This window comes from Mugil cephalus, chromosome 11 (assembly GCF_022458985.1).
Source record: "Mugil cephalus isolate CIBA_MC_2020 chromosome 11, CIBA_Mcephalus_1.1, whole genome shotgun sequence".
Taxonomy (NCBI): domain Eukaryota; kingdom Metazoa; phylum Chordata; class Actinopteri; order Mugiliformes; family Mugilidae; genus Mugil; species Mugil cephalus.
In genome coordinates this window covers 26,409,544-26,426,028 of record NC_061780.1, presented here as the reverse complement: position 1 = coordinate 26,426,028, position 16,485 = coordinate 26,409,544, and the positions used below count along the sequence as shown (strand labels likewise).

The window sequence follows — 16,485 nt, the reverse complement described above, 5'->3', positions numbered from 1 at the left end:
CTTGTTTTTCTGTCCTGACCGTCTCTTACTGGCGTGGATCTGCTGCTGACACCAGAGTTACTTATTACCAAGTGAGCGCGCAAAAACACACAAATAAATTACCGGCAGTTTGATTCATACGACTCTGAACTGAAAGACAAAAAAAAAGAAATGTCTCGCACCTGCAGGAACATCGGTCATAACACATTCCTGCAGTATTTCACAGCGCTGCCTTCGTTCTGCAGCTTCACAGATGCTTTAACAGTTTAACAGTACAAAATAAAAGCAGCTTGAGTTTTTACGCTGTTTTCATGCAGCATCTGTTCCTCTCGCTGTCTTTAACTCCCCAGTTAAGATATTATTCCATCTATTTTGCTCCTATTTTCCTCCTCGACTTTCCCCTTTTTCCCGTGGGTGACTAATATTTTCTTTGCTCAATTAAAGCTGCGACTGCATCGGAGCAAAAAGCAGAGACAGAAACCGGAGGTTTATCCGGGAACCGACCGGTTGTGATGAGCGTCATGTGCTTTGCTTCAAAGTCAAACACAATGAAAATAGGCTGTTTAATGCAACCTGCTATTAGTCAGGAAGGCACGGAGTTAAAATGATTCGTATTATGAATTTAATATGCGTGCGGTTAACCACGGGGTTGGAGGTTTGATTCCCAGCTCGCCTCCCACGGGTCAAGGAGCTGTGTCACTGAGTGAGTTCATGGTTTTGCATTGGATTAAAGATACGACAATTAGTGAATCATGAGCTTCAGAGATGCTGGTAGATGGAATTTGTTATTTCTAGAAAGTTTACATAGTTCAGCTAAGCTAAGCTAAGCTAAGCTAAGCTAAGGAGTTTCTTATGTAGGACCTAAACAAGAAAGATCTTAAATCATCCTATTTATGACACGTATGGGATATTTCCTTGTCATAGTAGAGCAGGATTAGACAAGAATATATACAAAAACAATAAAAAAAAATATATATAAAATTTGAAAGAATGCACAAAATATACAAAAAATAACAGCACTGATAAATATATGGAGGAAACCAGATACTACTGCTACTGTATATGTTCTATATAAACTAGGCTTAGTGCTATTTATAAATATACATCGTTATTGACAGTTTCCATTAAATATTAAAGCTGGACGTCTGGGATTTTACCTGGGGACTGAATAGGTTGCAGCGTGTAATATGCGACCTTGTGATTGGCTCAGCAGCAATGGGGGCGGGGCCTACTGTGCACAGGAGGCTTCTCTGAATGAGTGCTGACGTCTTCTTCTCTCCATTTATCCCTTTAATAAAATATGTTGGATTCATTAAAAAAATATATATAGTATCTCCCCCTGTTGGACCTAAGCCCTAGAATAACACTCATAAAGGTTTATTGTACAGGACACAATCTGAAATGTTTAACCTCCTGAGACCCTTCGTCCTCATATGGGGACGTTAAGTTTTAGGTTTTAGGTTTTATCACATCTTATTCTGCTTGTTTCTAGTTTGATATGATGTGCACATTTAACAAATTAGCAGGTATTCGTTTGAGGACGTTGGGACTGTCATTGTACAGGCATGTTCACGTATTAAAATAAACAGTATAAATATAATGAAATAATACCATTGTCCACGTATGAGGACATAGACAAACTACTTCTTCCTGATCAAAGAAGCTTAGATGCTTCGTTTTTACACGTCTGATCCCAAATATATTGGAGAAATTAAAAACGCAGACCAAATAAAAGGAGGTTAAAAGTCGACACTATGACACAACTGTATATTTGAGGCATCTTCACAATGTTGTCACCAGTCTGTCAATCCGTCATTTAAACCTTTACACAGTCTGTAAATACTTATATATTTACTCTTATATAGTTTTTCTTCTCTTCTCTTACTATGTTTTGTGTCTGACTTGTGTTTTTTCTGCTGTAACACCTTAATGTCTTTATAGTAATCAGTAAAGGCCCATGTTATTTAATCTTATCTTATCTTAATCTCATCACTGAAGCCAATTAGCTGATTCCCCTGATGTTAAACTGCTCCTTTAACAACAGGTGCTGTTCAGTCTCCACATGTTGCGACTGTTTAACGAATCTAAACACTCGGCCCTGATGGGAATTATTCATTTGTCAGGAAAATGGCTCGGTAGCTTAAAATCAAATCAGGCTTATTCCTCGCTTGTCACCACTTACGCATCGTGAAGGGCCCCGCTGACGGAGGAGAGAGCAGCGAAGGAGCGTGGAGCCAGATTGATGGAGTAGCCCCAGCGCATGTGTTTCCATTTGGGCTTTGTTTTCGCTGAAGCCCCTGTGCGGTTCTGGAAGCAGCGCCGTGGGGCCCGTAAAGAGCTCGCAGCATTCCTCGGTCGGTACGACGCGTGGGCCGCAGCTTCAGGCCTCGACAAAATGAGTCGAGAGGAGCTTTGGTGAATTAGCAAAACGTCCTCAGAGCCTAAAAATAGCTCCTCTCTGAACTCCCCTCAGCGTATGGGACTCATTTGATGTGTGATGTCTCCAGAACATGAAAACACATGATCAGTGCATGAAAGAGTGAGTGGGAGTGTGTGTGTGTGTGGTATTTTGCTTATTTTCTATTGGTTTATAGAACCACATGAAAGTTTCCCGGCGCTGAATGAAATTGTCTGTTTTTTTCATCACAATAAGACCAGAAATATGTTGGCGCAACGTCTACACTATTGTGGCTTTTAACTGATCTCGGTCCAGACTTTACAATATATGACCAGTGGATGTGAACTGTGGAGGTGTGCATACGTCGCTGCCAGCTCACTGTTAGAAAACTCTGCTGCTATACATCATTCCTTCGTCCTTTTTTTTTCATTTATTCTAATTTATTTATTTTCGCTGCAGCCAAACTTGTCCGAGAGAGAGAAGGTTGAGATCATAGACTTTCTTTTCCTTCTCCATCGAGTTGTTGTCAAACACCCAGATGTCACATCCTGTTTTTATAGCGTCAAATAACTAAAACTTCTCAAAACACTAGGACATACACCGATCAGCCACAACATTATGACCACTGACGGTAGAAGTAAATAACATCTAAAGCACCTTGTGTTTTGCTGGGAGATTTTTGGATCTGGTATTCATTCATGTTACTTAGACACGTAGCACACTCCTTGATGGCAGGATGCAGCTTGACACACCTTGATGTAAACTGACGAAACATAACGTTGGAGAGAGCTCCCAGCATTGAGACCCAACGCAACAGCTAAAGTTTGCTAGCTAACTAACATTAAGTTAACTGGTTAATATTTCTAATATTCTCCAATAGTAACGATAACTTATATATAAATAGTTTTGTATATATGAGCATCTTGCTAACTTGGATAGTTCGCTAGCTATTGCTTTAACCCATTCTAGCCTTATATAGGAGCAGACGTATGCTTGTTAATTTTCTTGTTAATACTGCTTCACCATTAGCTTAGCTGATCCTTTGCTTGTCCGAGATCGGCATCTTGACGGGCCTTGCTTACTTAGTAACAGTTGCTATGATGTGACAGTCAGTGCGTTTACATGCAGAGCTTAATGGAGCTTTGCTCTAAATTCTACTTTCCGATTACAGTCCTTGTCCCAGTTTACATGCAGCGCAAGAAAATCAAATACCTGTTCTCCTCCTCCACACTAGGGGGCGATACGTGTCTTTTCAGCGGGATAATACCACGTTAATACGGCCCGATTTCCGGGTTGACCTATTACGTGATATAACAAACAAGAGTCGTTCATGCGGCAGACTGGCATTCAAACAACAACCAGACGGATAATAGTACATTTTTTTTTACGTTTTGTACGTAATGTTCGACCTACTTCTGATGCAGGTAAGATCCGCGCTGTCCCTCAGACGGTTCTTCGAGCGGCTCCGTTTCTCTTCTTCTTCTTCTTCTTCTTCTGTGATCGGCTTTTTTGGACGTGGTTGTTCCGGAGTCACCTGCCAGCACAGCGGTGGTTGTGGAGCATGCGCACACGCATTATCTAATGAAAACTCCGTTTCAATCGCATTATCTGTGTATCTCAATCGGATAACAAGAACTCCGATTTTAATCGGAGTAACGTGTTTACATGCACTTAAGTTCTCCTTTTATAGTCCGATTAAGGCAATAATTCGTTTTTTTTTTCACGTGCATGTAAACGCACTGAATGGAAGAGAGTAACCTTATAGTGCGTTTACATGCACGTGAAAAAACCGAATTATTGCGTTTTAAACGCACTGACTGAAAAGGCCACGCCCCATTGTGGGTGAAAACAAAGGTTGTTGTGTTGTGTATCGTTCTTCAAACCATTTCAAAGATTAAACTATGAGATTTTTCTGTGCTCCCCTTAAGAGAGAGAGGGGCAAAAATCAAATAAATGTTTGACCTCAGGCCATAAAACGGGTGGACTGCAAACACTAAATCATGATGATGCTAACGTTAGCTAGTTATAATGTTAAATGTTAAAAAGCCAAAGTAGTGAATGTTGATGCTGAACTGAAATGACAGGAGGTAACGACAGAGCACAGAGTTACGTTACTGTAAAACTTGTTTTTTTTTTTAATGAAAGGGTTAACGTTGGCTAAGCTTCATGCTGTATTTACGTCATGATTCATTCATTTAACATTATGGAATGATTAGGAATTGATGACACATTATCGGGTGATTCAGTGATGAAAGAATAAATGTCCAGGTCCGGGCGTGGCCTAATTTGCTACTGCCATTTATGACCGTTTGGGGGCGGGGCTTTGTGAAAGGTCAATTACAGCACATAAACTTATTACAATATGTAGTGAAGTAAAATTGGAAGTAGGAGAAAAATATATACTCCAGCAGAGTACAGATACAGCATTTTAGAACTTAACTACAGTAGTGAAGTAGTTCTACTTTCTTACTATACGTCACAGCAGCAGCATCTCCAGCAGGACACAAAAACACTTTAGGAACAACTCAAAAAAACACAAAGGACATCCCAACGTGTTGACCTGGCCTCCTAATTCACTAGATCCCAAACTGATCAAGTATCTGAGGGATGATCCACAGAGGCCCCCTCGCCTCAAAGACCCTCCCATGCCCATTCTCTGATGAGAAGGGAAGGTGGTCATAATGTTATGGCTGATGCATTAGCTGCTTAGAAAGCCTGAACCCTTGTTTGAGAACAGTTTGTTTTGACATCCAGAGCTGCGGCCCGTCTCACGGCGCGATGTGATGGAGTAGAAGGTTGTTACGTGAACAGGAGCAGAGAGGAAGAAGCAATCAGTCCACAGGGGTCGTAGAGTTTCATGTTTAACTCCAGCTCCTCAGCTCCTGCTTCATTCCCCACATGATGATAGTACCACCTGGAGCTGCAGACGTCTACCTGCACCCCCCTCCCCGCCCCATTCATCTGTAAGTCCGTAGGTTAACACAAACACACTCTGCCAGCAGCGACTTTCTTCAAAACAACTCCGTCTGCACTCATTAAACTCTCTTTCTCAGCATTTAAGAATTCCCATGCGGTCTGAAGCCGTCCTCTAATGAAGCGCAATTAAAACCCGAAAGAGAAGGTAATGAAAAATATTTACCCCCAGTCCAATGAAGTGGCTGGTGGAGTCGATGACTCCTCTTAATAAAAGCCATATGGCCGCTGTAATAAAATTCTGTTTTTGTGGCACACACATTTCTTTCTTGGGGTTCGTGCCAGCGAGTGGATTAACTCCTGACGGTGGGTAGGAGAGCAGCGAGAGTAAGAGGTTTATCAGAAGCAGAGGCTGTGTGCACTCACTCTGATTTATGCTCCCGCTATGCCAAGTCTCCAGCAGTGATAACCAGCCACCGGACAGTTAATGTAGGTGTAAATCTGTTCTCTGAGCTCCTGAGTGATTGTAGAGATGTTGATGGTGAACAGCTCTCTGCAAACACGTCAAATAATCCCAGTGTTCTGACGGCTACTCCTCTGCGTTGTGGCACAAAGAGCGAGCTCTGTAAACACAGTGGAAGCGGCTCTGCTGGGAATTGAACCGCTGACCTTGGCAGTATTAGAGGAATGTATTATTCATCAAGCCACAGGCCAAATCCTCTTCGTTTCAAGAAATTTCCCAAAAACTTCCATAGTGCTGTGACTTGAAATGCAAATATGTGCATGACAAGTGAGGGATGATATGTTTCTCCACCACGAACAGACGGAGACGAAGTGGAAACTGCAGCGGCCAAATCTGTGAATTATAATTATTTGTTCCCACTGATTTAGTTTATCTTTCTCAGCCTTGACCGAGAGCTCACCCCACGTTTATTACGCTTCAGACGCTTAAACTCAGCAGTAACAGATTGTGAATGACAGCAGGTGGAAATTATCAGACGGTTTGAGTCACCGTGCTACTAGGAATGAAATGAAAGCAGCAACCTTCACCTTGACCTTCCAGCTGTGGCGCAGACTGAATGTGAGGATGTTTTTTCAGAATATCCGAGGGTTAAGCCGAGGTTTTAAAGGGTTGATAAAACCTAATCTCAGGAATTTTCCCAGAATGAGCAACGAGACTTGAAACAAATGAAGGAGACCAGGCGAGAAGCAGAGTAGCTGGACGGTGGAGTGATGCAACGGCCAAGGAACTAAATACATTTAGAAATCATTTTAAAATCTGCTACTGTTGGATTCCCGTGAAATTCTTTTTTTTATGGAGTCTCTCCATTGATTCTGCTCCTGCAAAGATCTGCTGGGCCAATCAGATCGTTTGAGGGTGGGGCTTCATGAGGTGATGGACAGATGAGTAACAGCCGACACACATCATCTAGTCGCAGTAAATTTGAATTTGCTCACAGTAAAATGGCTCAGATTGGTTTGAGTGCGTGTTTTCAGTGAAACACGCGGCATAATCGAATTATCTTGAGACTGGCTACGATAAGCTAATTAAGATAAAGCCGTGAAGTTTGAGGTCATTGGATATTTTCCATGCACGGTAATAAACATGATGATGAAACACAGTGATGTGCACGGTGCATGTCGTGCACAGAAGAAAAGCTAGCATGTTCGTGTGTGAACAACCAGACTTACATTTCAGGTTGCATGCAGACAGACTTCACTCTCAGATTTAGTTTAAAAGAATTTACAGCTCAGACAAATTTAAACCAGCGTGTTAGCATTGTTTGTTAGCATTTGCAGCAGTATGTTGATGTTAGCATGTAGCTCAAAGGTCAGAGAGCCCAGAGAGCAGTGCCTCCTAGCATGGCTATTTAGCTTTTCATTTATCTTAGCTGAAATACAACCCTAGTGGTTGAGGTAAAGTTTGATTTCTGCCTCTACAACATTTGTTAAATCTCTCATGACACAATCTGTGAATTTGTTTTGCTCATTAAGATCTAAAAAAGACCTTTAATCAGTCAGAGAAATACATGTTATTTCATGAGTGGAATCCTGATCCGAGTCTGCAGTGTCCCCACATAGTCCCAACATATCAGGAATCTCCCCAGGGCCACATGCAGATGACATTTAGACGTTGTGGTACACTAATTCTGTCAGTGGGGACGGGTTGGGAAAACAGCGAGGACCAGGCCTGACCGATCCTGTGTCAACATGACGCTACATTCCCACGATACTGTCAACACAAGGTTGCCGGCTGAACTTCTGTCCGTTTCCACGGTTTATTCTTGAGGGGGAAAAGGGCGAATAATGGCCTCCCTCCTGCTCCCTGAGAGCCTGACAGGGTCCCCGTGCCGGGACGCTCTCTGGGGCTCGGTCTCTGATCAGATCCAGATGCTGCTGGAGCGTGGACGGGGAGCGTGGAGGCTCGGCTGCAGCACTGACTGATAGGGGTCAGGATGAAGTTGGGTGTCACATTTCTTGATGCCTCTTCTCTTCTGTCTCCTCGTCTTTCCTTCGGTGACTCCCTGTGTCTGTCTCCTGCCTGCTGTCAGGGAGTCTCCGGCCTGTGCTTTATGTTCTCCGTTGGGGCATCGTGGAGCTCAGCGTGGAGCTCAGTGGGGAGCAGGCGGCGTTACGCTTCAGTCTGGCGCTTTGCCTCACCTCTGCTGAGCGTTTAATGAATTCTTTTACAGTCAGAGGGTAAATCCTAACTGCACTTTATAGATAGCGAGACCAGGGTTGCAGTGAATCATTCCATCTGCCATGCTGGGAAATGGAAATTAAAAGAAAAACATGGATGGAAATCTCCTGTTATGTAACACTTACGTTGCCTCAGAGATACAGCTGTGTTTTTGCCTCTCAGGATTTATTTCTATCATAAATTTGCATATTTGTTACGTGTTAAAAAGCTTGAGCCCCTGTAAACGTCTGTCCCGTCCTCGTGTCCCCCTCAGGACCATGCCGCCGCCACCGCTGACACCGCCGCTGCAGAGCTTCGCCGTCCTGCTGCTTCTCTGCTTCCTGATTGGTCCGAGCTGCCCCCTGAACCCGAAGGACCCCAATGTTTGCAGCATGTGGGAGAGGTGAGGCCCGTCCAACTGCGACACACAAGCAGCATCAAATGAATCATGTGTTTTTCAGCATTGCACGTATAGATAGATCCCTGATTTATTATTATTATTATTGTTATTATTATTATTTGATCACGTAGGATCTTAATTATCCAGTAACTTCAGTACTCACAGAAGAGAATCATAACTGAGTTAGACCTCAAATTAAAAGTATGAAAAAGGTCAAAATAATTAGTAGAATGAAATAGAAATGTGTAAAATCTACGTGCACATACTGTATAAAGGATGAAAACAGACCGTGTTATAAATTGGTTCTGCATACCTTTCTCTTTTCCAAAATAGTCCACAAAGCAAATTTAAACCCCGTCTCTGTCGTTAATTCATTGTTTTAGGATAGAAATCAAGTCAAAAGCTAATTGCTAATTTCCGCTGTTTGTAGGCTATTTAAACAAATAGCTTGTTTATTGGGCAGAAAGACCAGTGTCTTCTGCACATTAGCATGCTAATATTAGCACTAAATGTAAAGCTGCTGTTGTTCATTCTGCAGATATTTGTTAAAATATTTAACCTCCTGAGACCCATTTGTTTGGGATGTATCTTCATTTCTTAAGATTAAGATCTTAAGGTGTTGGATTATTGAACCTAAGACTAATAAAAAATAAGCACCATCTTTGAACTGAAAGTAGTTTTTGAAAAAAAATGTGAGGACGCAGGGATTATTTATTATGTACGTAATCCCAGCGTCCTCAAACAAGTACTTATTAATTTGTTAAATTTTGACGTCATATGTCAAGTGTATTGACCCTTCGCTTCCAGTACATAACAGACAAAAGTGTCTCATTATGAGGACAACAGGTCTAAATGAAGCAGAGTAGGAAGCTGCAACAAACCTAAAACATAATGTCCCCATATGAGGACGCCGGGTCTCAGGAGGTCAGCATTTCATTTCACCACCAGTCCATTCAACTCACAAAGGGAACCATGATTTTATTTTTCTCCAGATGAAGACATAAAAACCTGCTCCAACCTCCAGATTCAGGATTAGAATTCAGTCTTTTAGGACCAACAGCATCGACGGTTTATATATATTCCATCAAAACTAAGGTTAAAGTCAGCAAATCATTTGAGGCTGGATCATTTTTCTTCTTTTTTCATTGATTTTATTGGCTCCTTTTTCCAATTTCAAACAGAGAAATTAACATAAAAAAAAACAATGAGCATCGTCACCAGTCCACATCAAACGCCGATATCCAGATAAAAAAAACAACAAAAAAAACAGTTGCTATGGCAACCACTCAAGGGGTCTGAAAAACCACATCACACAACCCGTGGATTCCTCCTCCGGCCAATAACATTCAGAATACACAGCAAAGAAAAGAAATAAAGTATCCAATCAACGTAATGTGGAACTTTTCCCATCTTGCCATGTAAAGGTCCTTTTTTAAGAAGTAAGTCTTTCCATCTTCTGAATGTCCTTACTAACGCTTAGCCAATTATCTGCTGTAGGTGGATCCGATTTCGCTTTCTTTGCAGCCAAAGTCATAATTTTCAGAGACGCTTGTCATTTGCTGTCAAGTCTACTGGTAAATCTCCCAGATGGAACAACACACACACACACTGGTGGGATCGGACAAGAGAGTAGTAAAATAAAACCTTTAATAAAAAAGGTTCTTCCAGGAATATTCACACCAGTTCGTAGAGCAGCAGGATCCTTTGAATTCATGCATAGTGGATGTGATCAGGATGGTGGACGGGTCACTTTTAACCGACGATACAATACGTATCACGATACTTGAGTCACGATACGATACATTATTGCGATATATTGAAATATTCTACATGGTTCACTGAGAAATTTTAAATGCAGCTTAAAATACAAGTTGTCAGATCAGATGACGGCGATAATTCATCGGACAAACTGAGTCAAAAAACAATATTAATATAGAGAAGTCGTATATATCGCAGTATATTTCCATATCGGTATTTTTTCCCACCCCTAGTTCCGTTAGACCACGTCACTGAATATTTATGTTGTTCTGATTTTCAGCTTCACCACCTCCGTCAAAGAGTCCTACTCGCATCCTTACGACCACGTGACCGAGGAGCCCTGCTCGGACCCTCGGACCTCCTACAGATGCTCGCGCCACAGGTAGCGGCGACTCTCTTCCTCCTTCCTCCTGACTTCCTGTCCCCCGCCAAGTTTAAAGCGTGTCATGTGTTTTTCTTTCAGGATCACCTACAAGACGGCCTACAGGCAGGCGGTGAAGACCGACTACCGCAAGAGATACCAGTGCTGCCCGGGCTACTACGAGAGCGGAGGCAGATGTGTCCGTAAGTAACCACGGCAACATGGTGCAGCATACATAGAACATAGAACTTTATTGTGGAGGGTCAAATCTGCAGGAAATAGAACAGAAGAAGAAGAAGAAGGTTTATCCTTTAACTCTGCTGCTGCTGCTGCTCTGGCTTCATAAACACCAGGTCAATTGGGATTTTATCTGTTATCTTTTCTAAAAACTTATTCATAAAAACAGTCTGTGTAAAATATGTAGAAACCAGTGCACACAGAGACCCTGGTTAAACAAGAGCCTGGATTCTGATGATGCTGCAGGAAAACGAGCAGCGATAATCAAGTGCAGTAGCAAAAACGCTCTCTGGGGCTGCGGTTTGTGAGTCAAACAATGTCACATTTATTCACACAGTAAGTCATCCTCATCACTCACTGAAAGCTGCTTTTTCTTCTTCTTTTTCGCCCACTCAATACGAACAGCATGTGGCACGTGGATAACCAAAATTATGGGTTCGATTCCCACAGAAGCTTCTCGCGCTACCGTCTGTAATTGCTGGAATTTTTTAAGTAAAATATATTAAATATGTTTTCGTTGCAGGATTTCACATCATTTCACCAGCTGTTGTTTCTTCAGCATCAGCTCAGAGAAAAATCTCAAGTTTTACTGTGAATTCTGGTCACTGCATTTTCATGCACAGTGTGTGGCTCAAAAAATTGTCAACTCTCTTTTTTAATACTCACACCAGCCTCCAATAACATGACCAGACCAGTAAATATGATGTCAGGGCTTCATTTGAAGTGACAGACTAGTTAGTCTGTGGCTCAGGAGCAGGACACAGATTCAGAGCTGATATTTATTTTCATGTCGGCGGGTGGAGATGAGGCTGAGGGTGATTGTTGCAGACTGAGGCGAAGGCAGGTAGGATGCAGGCTGAATTAATTCATTGAGTAGGTGGAGCTGTGCAGAGCTGAGCTGACGAGTGAAGGCCCTGGAACACTGAGGTATATAAGGACAAAAAAAATAAAATAAAAATAACGTGCAGGATCACTGAGTCGCTGCAGAGGTAGTGGATGAGAGGGCAGGTAGATAATACTGCAGGGTTTTGATAGGTGTGCAGGCTGGTTGCAGAGCCACAGATACAGATTCTTTAAACCGGTGGTTCCCAACCTTTTTTCTTTGGAGAAAACCTAACCCTTTTTTGAGGACGGGAATAATTTGATTAGCAATTTAACCACTTAATTCAGTTTCAATTTATACAAAAAAAAGGATCTTATTCTCACTGCAAAGTTTACATCCTAACATTTAATATTAGTTATTATTATTTTTGCTATTTTTAAGTCCTTCTGACAACAGTGACTTTGATGAAAAAAAATTAGATGATGCATTCAATAAAACTTGGAAATGTCAGACTTTGATATCATAGCATTCATATTACAGGTTAACTTGGAGCGGGAAAAAATAAGTTTGGTCTATTGTCACCATGTGCTGAACATTAAAATATGTGCATCGGCTATTTATTTTGTTTATTTATTTATTTTTTTGACAATTCACAGCTCGTTTTTTACCAAGTTGCCCTGAATGCAGCACTAGTTGCAGCTGGTTCTCAACCAAGTTTTCCAAAACCCACCCCCACCCTACTTCTGACTGGCTAGTGATGCTAGGTGCCACAGCTTTACAGGCTAAATACATTTATTTGTTCTGTTGGCAGATAGTTTGTTTATTCTAACAAATAAAAAAAAATTTGAATAAAATGGATTCAGTGTAAATGAAACTGTTCCGTTTATGTCTCAGCTGTTAAGACAGTGGCCTCGTAAACAGCTGATTCCTCTCAACCTGAATCTAGCCAGTTTCCTGACACACTGTTACTGTGGAATAAATGAAGGGAAAGCAACACGGCGCTTTGCATGGGTTCAGAGAAGTCCACCTTAACTGAACAAACCTGCTCATTCATCACTGGGTGATCACAGAAAGCCAGGACGGTAATAACAAGGTCTCTGTGCTTCGTGCTTGAAAACCTGGCATTTTAGGAGACGAATGCGCTTCTTTCAGCGGAGATAATTTGCATTTAGGGTTTTCTTTTTGTGAGCAGCGTCTCGTGCAACAACACCGTCTCTGTGAGGATTTGTTTTCTTTGGTGGCCAAACACAAAAGCCTCTGATTTCTCCTGAAAAGGGAAGACTCTGCAGACTGATGGCTGTTTTCAGCTTTGTGATTGAAATATCTGTAAACACACTTACGCACACTCATATAATTACATATAATCACACTTACCTTCTACATTTGATGACATGCTAGACCCCACAGAACTCCATCCCGTGCTTTCCACATGCCTTCCAGGAAAGGAGGAGAAAGTAATGAGTGGAATTATTGTTTGAAGAAAATAAAACCCACACAGCACGTTCTCCTCGTAGAAAACACTTTAATTCGTGAAAGATTAAGAGATTCATTGCAGTATTATTAGTCTCAGACATACATGCATGTTTGAATTGAGATAATTAGTAGCTGAACTATTTACGATGTTGGCACAGCTCGGTATGAGCGGCATCTTAACAGCGGTGCTTTCAGTCGCATGGCTGGGCCCAGCTGTCGAGCTGGCAGCTCACACTCTGTTTATGACGGGTGGAATAAATCGAGAGGGAAAGAATGTGATTCAACCCAAAAGGTTTTTGATTAAACTAACAACACAACAGCTTTTAACAGCCTCAACGGTTTGCAATAATAATGACAATAAAGCATTTTAAAGGCAAACAGGGCATGTATTACAACCTCTGACATCTTCCACATATCACATATCTGTCATCGGAGGAAATCAGGCAAAATCAGCCAAGCAAAAGTAAATGAACTGACATTTATAAAAGGAAGGATTTGATGCATTTGTGTTGAAATCAAAGAAAAAAAAGGTTTTTAATTGATTCATGTTGCAGCCTCAGAAGATATAGAATCAAGACATTTGTGTATGTGTGGAGAAACAGCCTTTATTTCAAAGACAAATCTCAGTCAAACTTTACTTGAAACCCTCTGAAGAAATTCAGTTTATTTTAGCCAGAAGTCCTTTTTTTTCTGCTTATGACTCTTGAGTATCGACTCTGGCAGAATATTAAATGCGGTATGAATGTTAATGTTAACCTTGGCTGGCCTTCTCTCATTTTAGCCACTGATATATTATCATTTCTGATGGATCCTAATCTCTCTTGATTTATCTCTCGCCATCTGTCCCAGCGTACAGACGCAGAGATGACACACAAAGCGAGTGTGTTTTTGGAACGAACCGCATGGATTTGGAGGAAGGACATTAAATTAAAAACTATGACTAATACTACAAGTCCATGCTAGCTATAAAACAGCTAGCATGGACTAGTAGTTATATAGTAACATAAGTCTTTATTTTTAGGCTTTGTATATTGTTAGATACCGTTTAATTGTCTTGTCTTGTGCCAAAACTTTAAAAATACAAAACATAAAATACAAAATACAAAAACTGTCAATAGATCAAAATATTTAATCGCGATTAATCTCATAATTTCCATACTTGACTCCAGATTGAGGCAAATTAATTTAACTTTTTTAATTTCTAAATGTCACTTAAAAGGATATTTCTCAGGTTTTTTATCACTCTGTTCCAATTTAATATAGGAATGGAACAAATGTACTTTCTTTATTAAAATGTCTGTTATTATAATTGCAGAAATTCAAAATAATGACAAATCCTGTGCAGGATATTGTTGTCCAGGCTTTGATCACATTAGAAAAATATTGGTGTTAAAAAGAACTTGTGCTGATCCGTTATTAATGCCTTCATTTTGACAGACCTAATTTAGATATATAAACTAGGGCTGTCAGTAGATTAAAACATTTAATCACGATTAATCGCATGATTTTTATAGTTAATGTGCCATTAATGCAAATTTATCACACTTTTTACATTTTTACATTTACATTTTACAGCTCTAAATGTAACGTAAATGGATTTGTTTAAAGTTTTTATCTCTCTTATCAATTACTTTGGTATGAAGTGTCGTTAAAAAGAATTTGCGGTCATCCTTTATTAATGCGTTAGACATCCCCTGCTTTATATCTGTAAAAACTCTGATTGTCAGAAGATTCAAATATTTAATCACGATTAATCGCCTGATTTCCATAGTTAACTTTAGTTACACTTTTTTTAAGTTTTAAATGTGACTTAAACATGGGAACGGACATTTCATCATGTAAATGTATGTTTTCATAATTGTATAAAACCAAAATAATGGCAAATTCGTCAAGTAATTTGTGTCATTGAAAGGAATTTGTTCCTTTATTAATGTGCTAATTTTAACACCCTCTACTTTATATCTGCAAAAACTATGACTGTCAGTAGATTAAAATATTTAATTGCAATTAATTGCATGATTTCAATAGTTCACTTGTGCTTAAGCTTTTTCGAGTTTAAGACAGATGTTGTTTCTTTATGCAAATGTATGTTATTATAATTTTAGAAAAACAGAATTACGGCCAAACCTCTGACTCTGCTTGCTCCTCAGTGTAACTGCTGCTTTAATCAGTGGTTTGGAAGCATTAAGCTACTTAGTGACTTTTCTTAATGATGCATTATTTGACATCCCTGATAAAAACCGACACAAGCTTCATAATAACGTGGTCTCATTGTGTTTCCCATCGACAGCTCGCTGCACCAAGGAGTGCGTCCACGGCCGGTGTGTCGCTCCAGACCGTTGCCAGTGTGAGGGAGTGTGGCGAGGCGACGACTGCTCCAGCGGTACGAGACGGCCTTTTCTTCTCAGCTCCGCACACAAAATGTCCTTCACATGCACCAAAAAGGGGAAACGGCGACTGGCCGATCTTCACATGCACCTCTCCATCACACACACAAGGCCTCTCCAATGGAAACAGCAAGGGAGCATTACCACATGCAATGAGTCATTAATGTCAGCCTCCGGTCCAGAAACTGTTTTACTGGTCTAGGAGGACGCGAGAGCCGCTCCTCCACCTCTCATTCACAGTAGCTGTGTTTCCATTACAGTTTTTGCGCAAAATAAAAGTGATATTTTGGAAAATTTGATAAAGTCCAATTAAGCTTTGTACGTGTTAGGGTTAGTGTTAGTGTTAGGGTTAGAGCTGTAACTCTCTCAAAGTCTCAAAGTCCCATAATTCTCTTAAATTCATAAAAGTGTTTCCATTGCACTTTTTCTATAAACCTTTATATTGATATTGTTTTTTTATTGAGATATTCAGGTTTTGCACATTTTCTGGGGCTAATGGAAACACAGCAAGAATATTAATTTAAATAATATAAATACACCTAAGAGTAAGAAAAGAATGAACTAAAACCAGTGTCGCGGAGTCTGTCAGGCATCAGAGACACTACGTCTCTGGTCTTTTAATAAAATGCTACGCGTGGTCAGATGTTGATTCTAATTCCAGGTGTTTCCTCCTTGTTGCATCTTTAGAGGTGAAGTCCAGACAAACTTTACACAAACGTTTGGTCTTGGACATTTTTAACGTTCACTTCCATCCATGCAGGAGAAAACCTGACGTGTATAGACGTGAGTAGAGCTAATTCAGCGGCATAAAATTCGGTCTGTTTGCGTCAGCACCATTTTGGTAGCGAGTGTAGATATCGATCCTCTTTCACATGATTTCTTAAGTGTTTCTTTTTAAAGAAGCGAAGACGTTCTCTAAAGCAGAAGGAATAAAACGATAAATCCTGCCCCTGCTGCTTATTTTGATCTCTCCAGAAGTGAAGTCAGCAGAGGAGGTTATATAAGAGTGATTCAATGCAGCAGCTGAGCACGGTGACGGCGTCCAAACGTCGTACCGCATGAGGCCGGGACCACGT

The 16,485-nt window shown here is 40.7% G+C and overlaps 1 protein-coding gene across 2 annotated transcripts in view; it reads left to right on the top strand.

The window, feature by feature from the left end:
- The window catches only part of pear1 (platelet endothelial aggregation receptor 1), a 55,890-nt gene that overhangs the window by 17,095 nt on the left and 22,310 nt on the right, over window positions 1-16,485 (top strand). For both annotated transcript variants that reach the window (XM_047598110.1, XM_047598109.1), the window contains exons 2-5: window positions 8,245-8,373; window positions 10,409-10,510; window positions 10,592-10,692; window positions 15,313-15,405. In XM_047598110.1, the coding sequence (XP_047454066.1) occupies window positions 8,249-8,373; window positions 10,409-10,510; window positions 10,592-10,692; window positions 15,313-15,405 (421 nt within the window). In that variant the 5' untranslated portion in view covers window positions 8,245-8,248. The remainder of the gene's footprint in view (window positions 1-8,244; window positions 8,374-10,408; window positions 10,511-10,591; window positions 10,693-15,312; window positions 15,406-16,485) is intronic.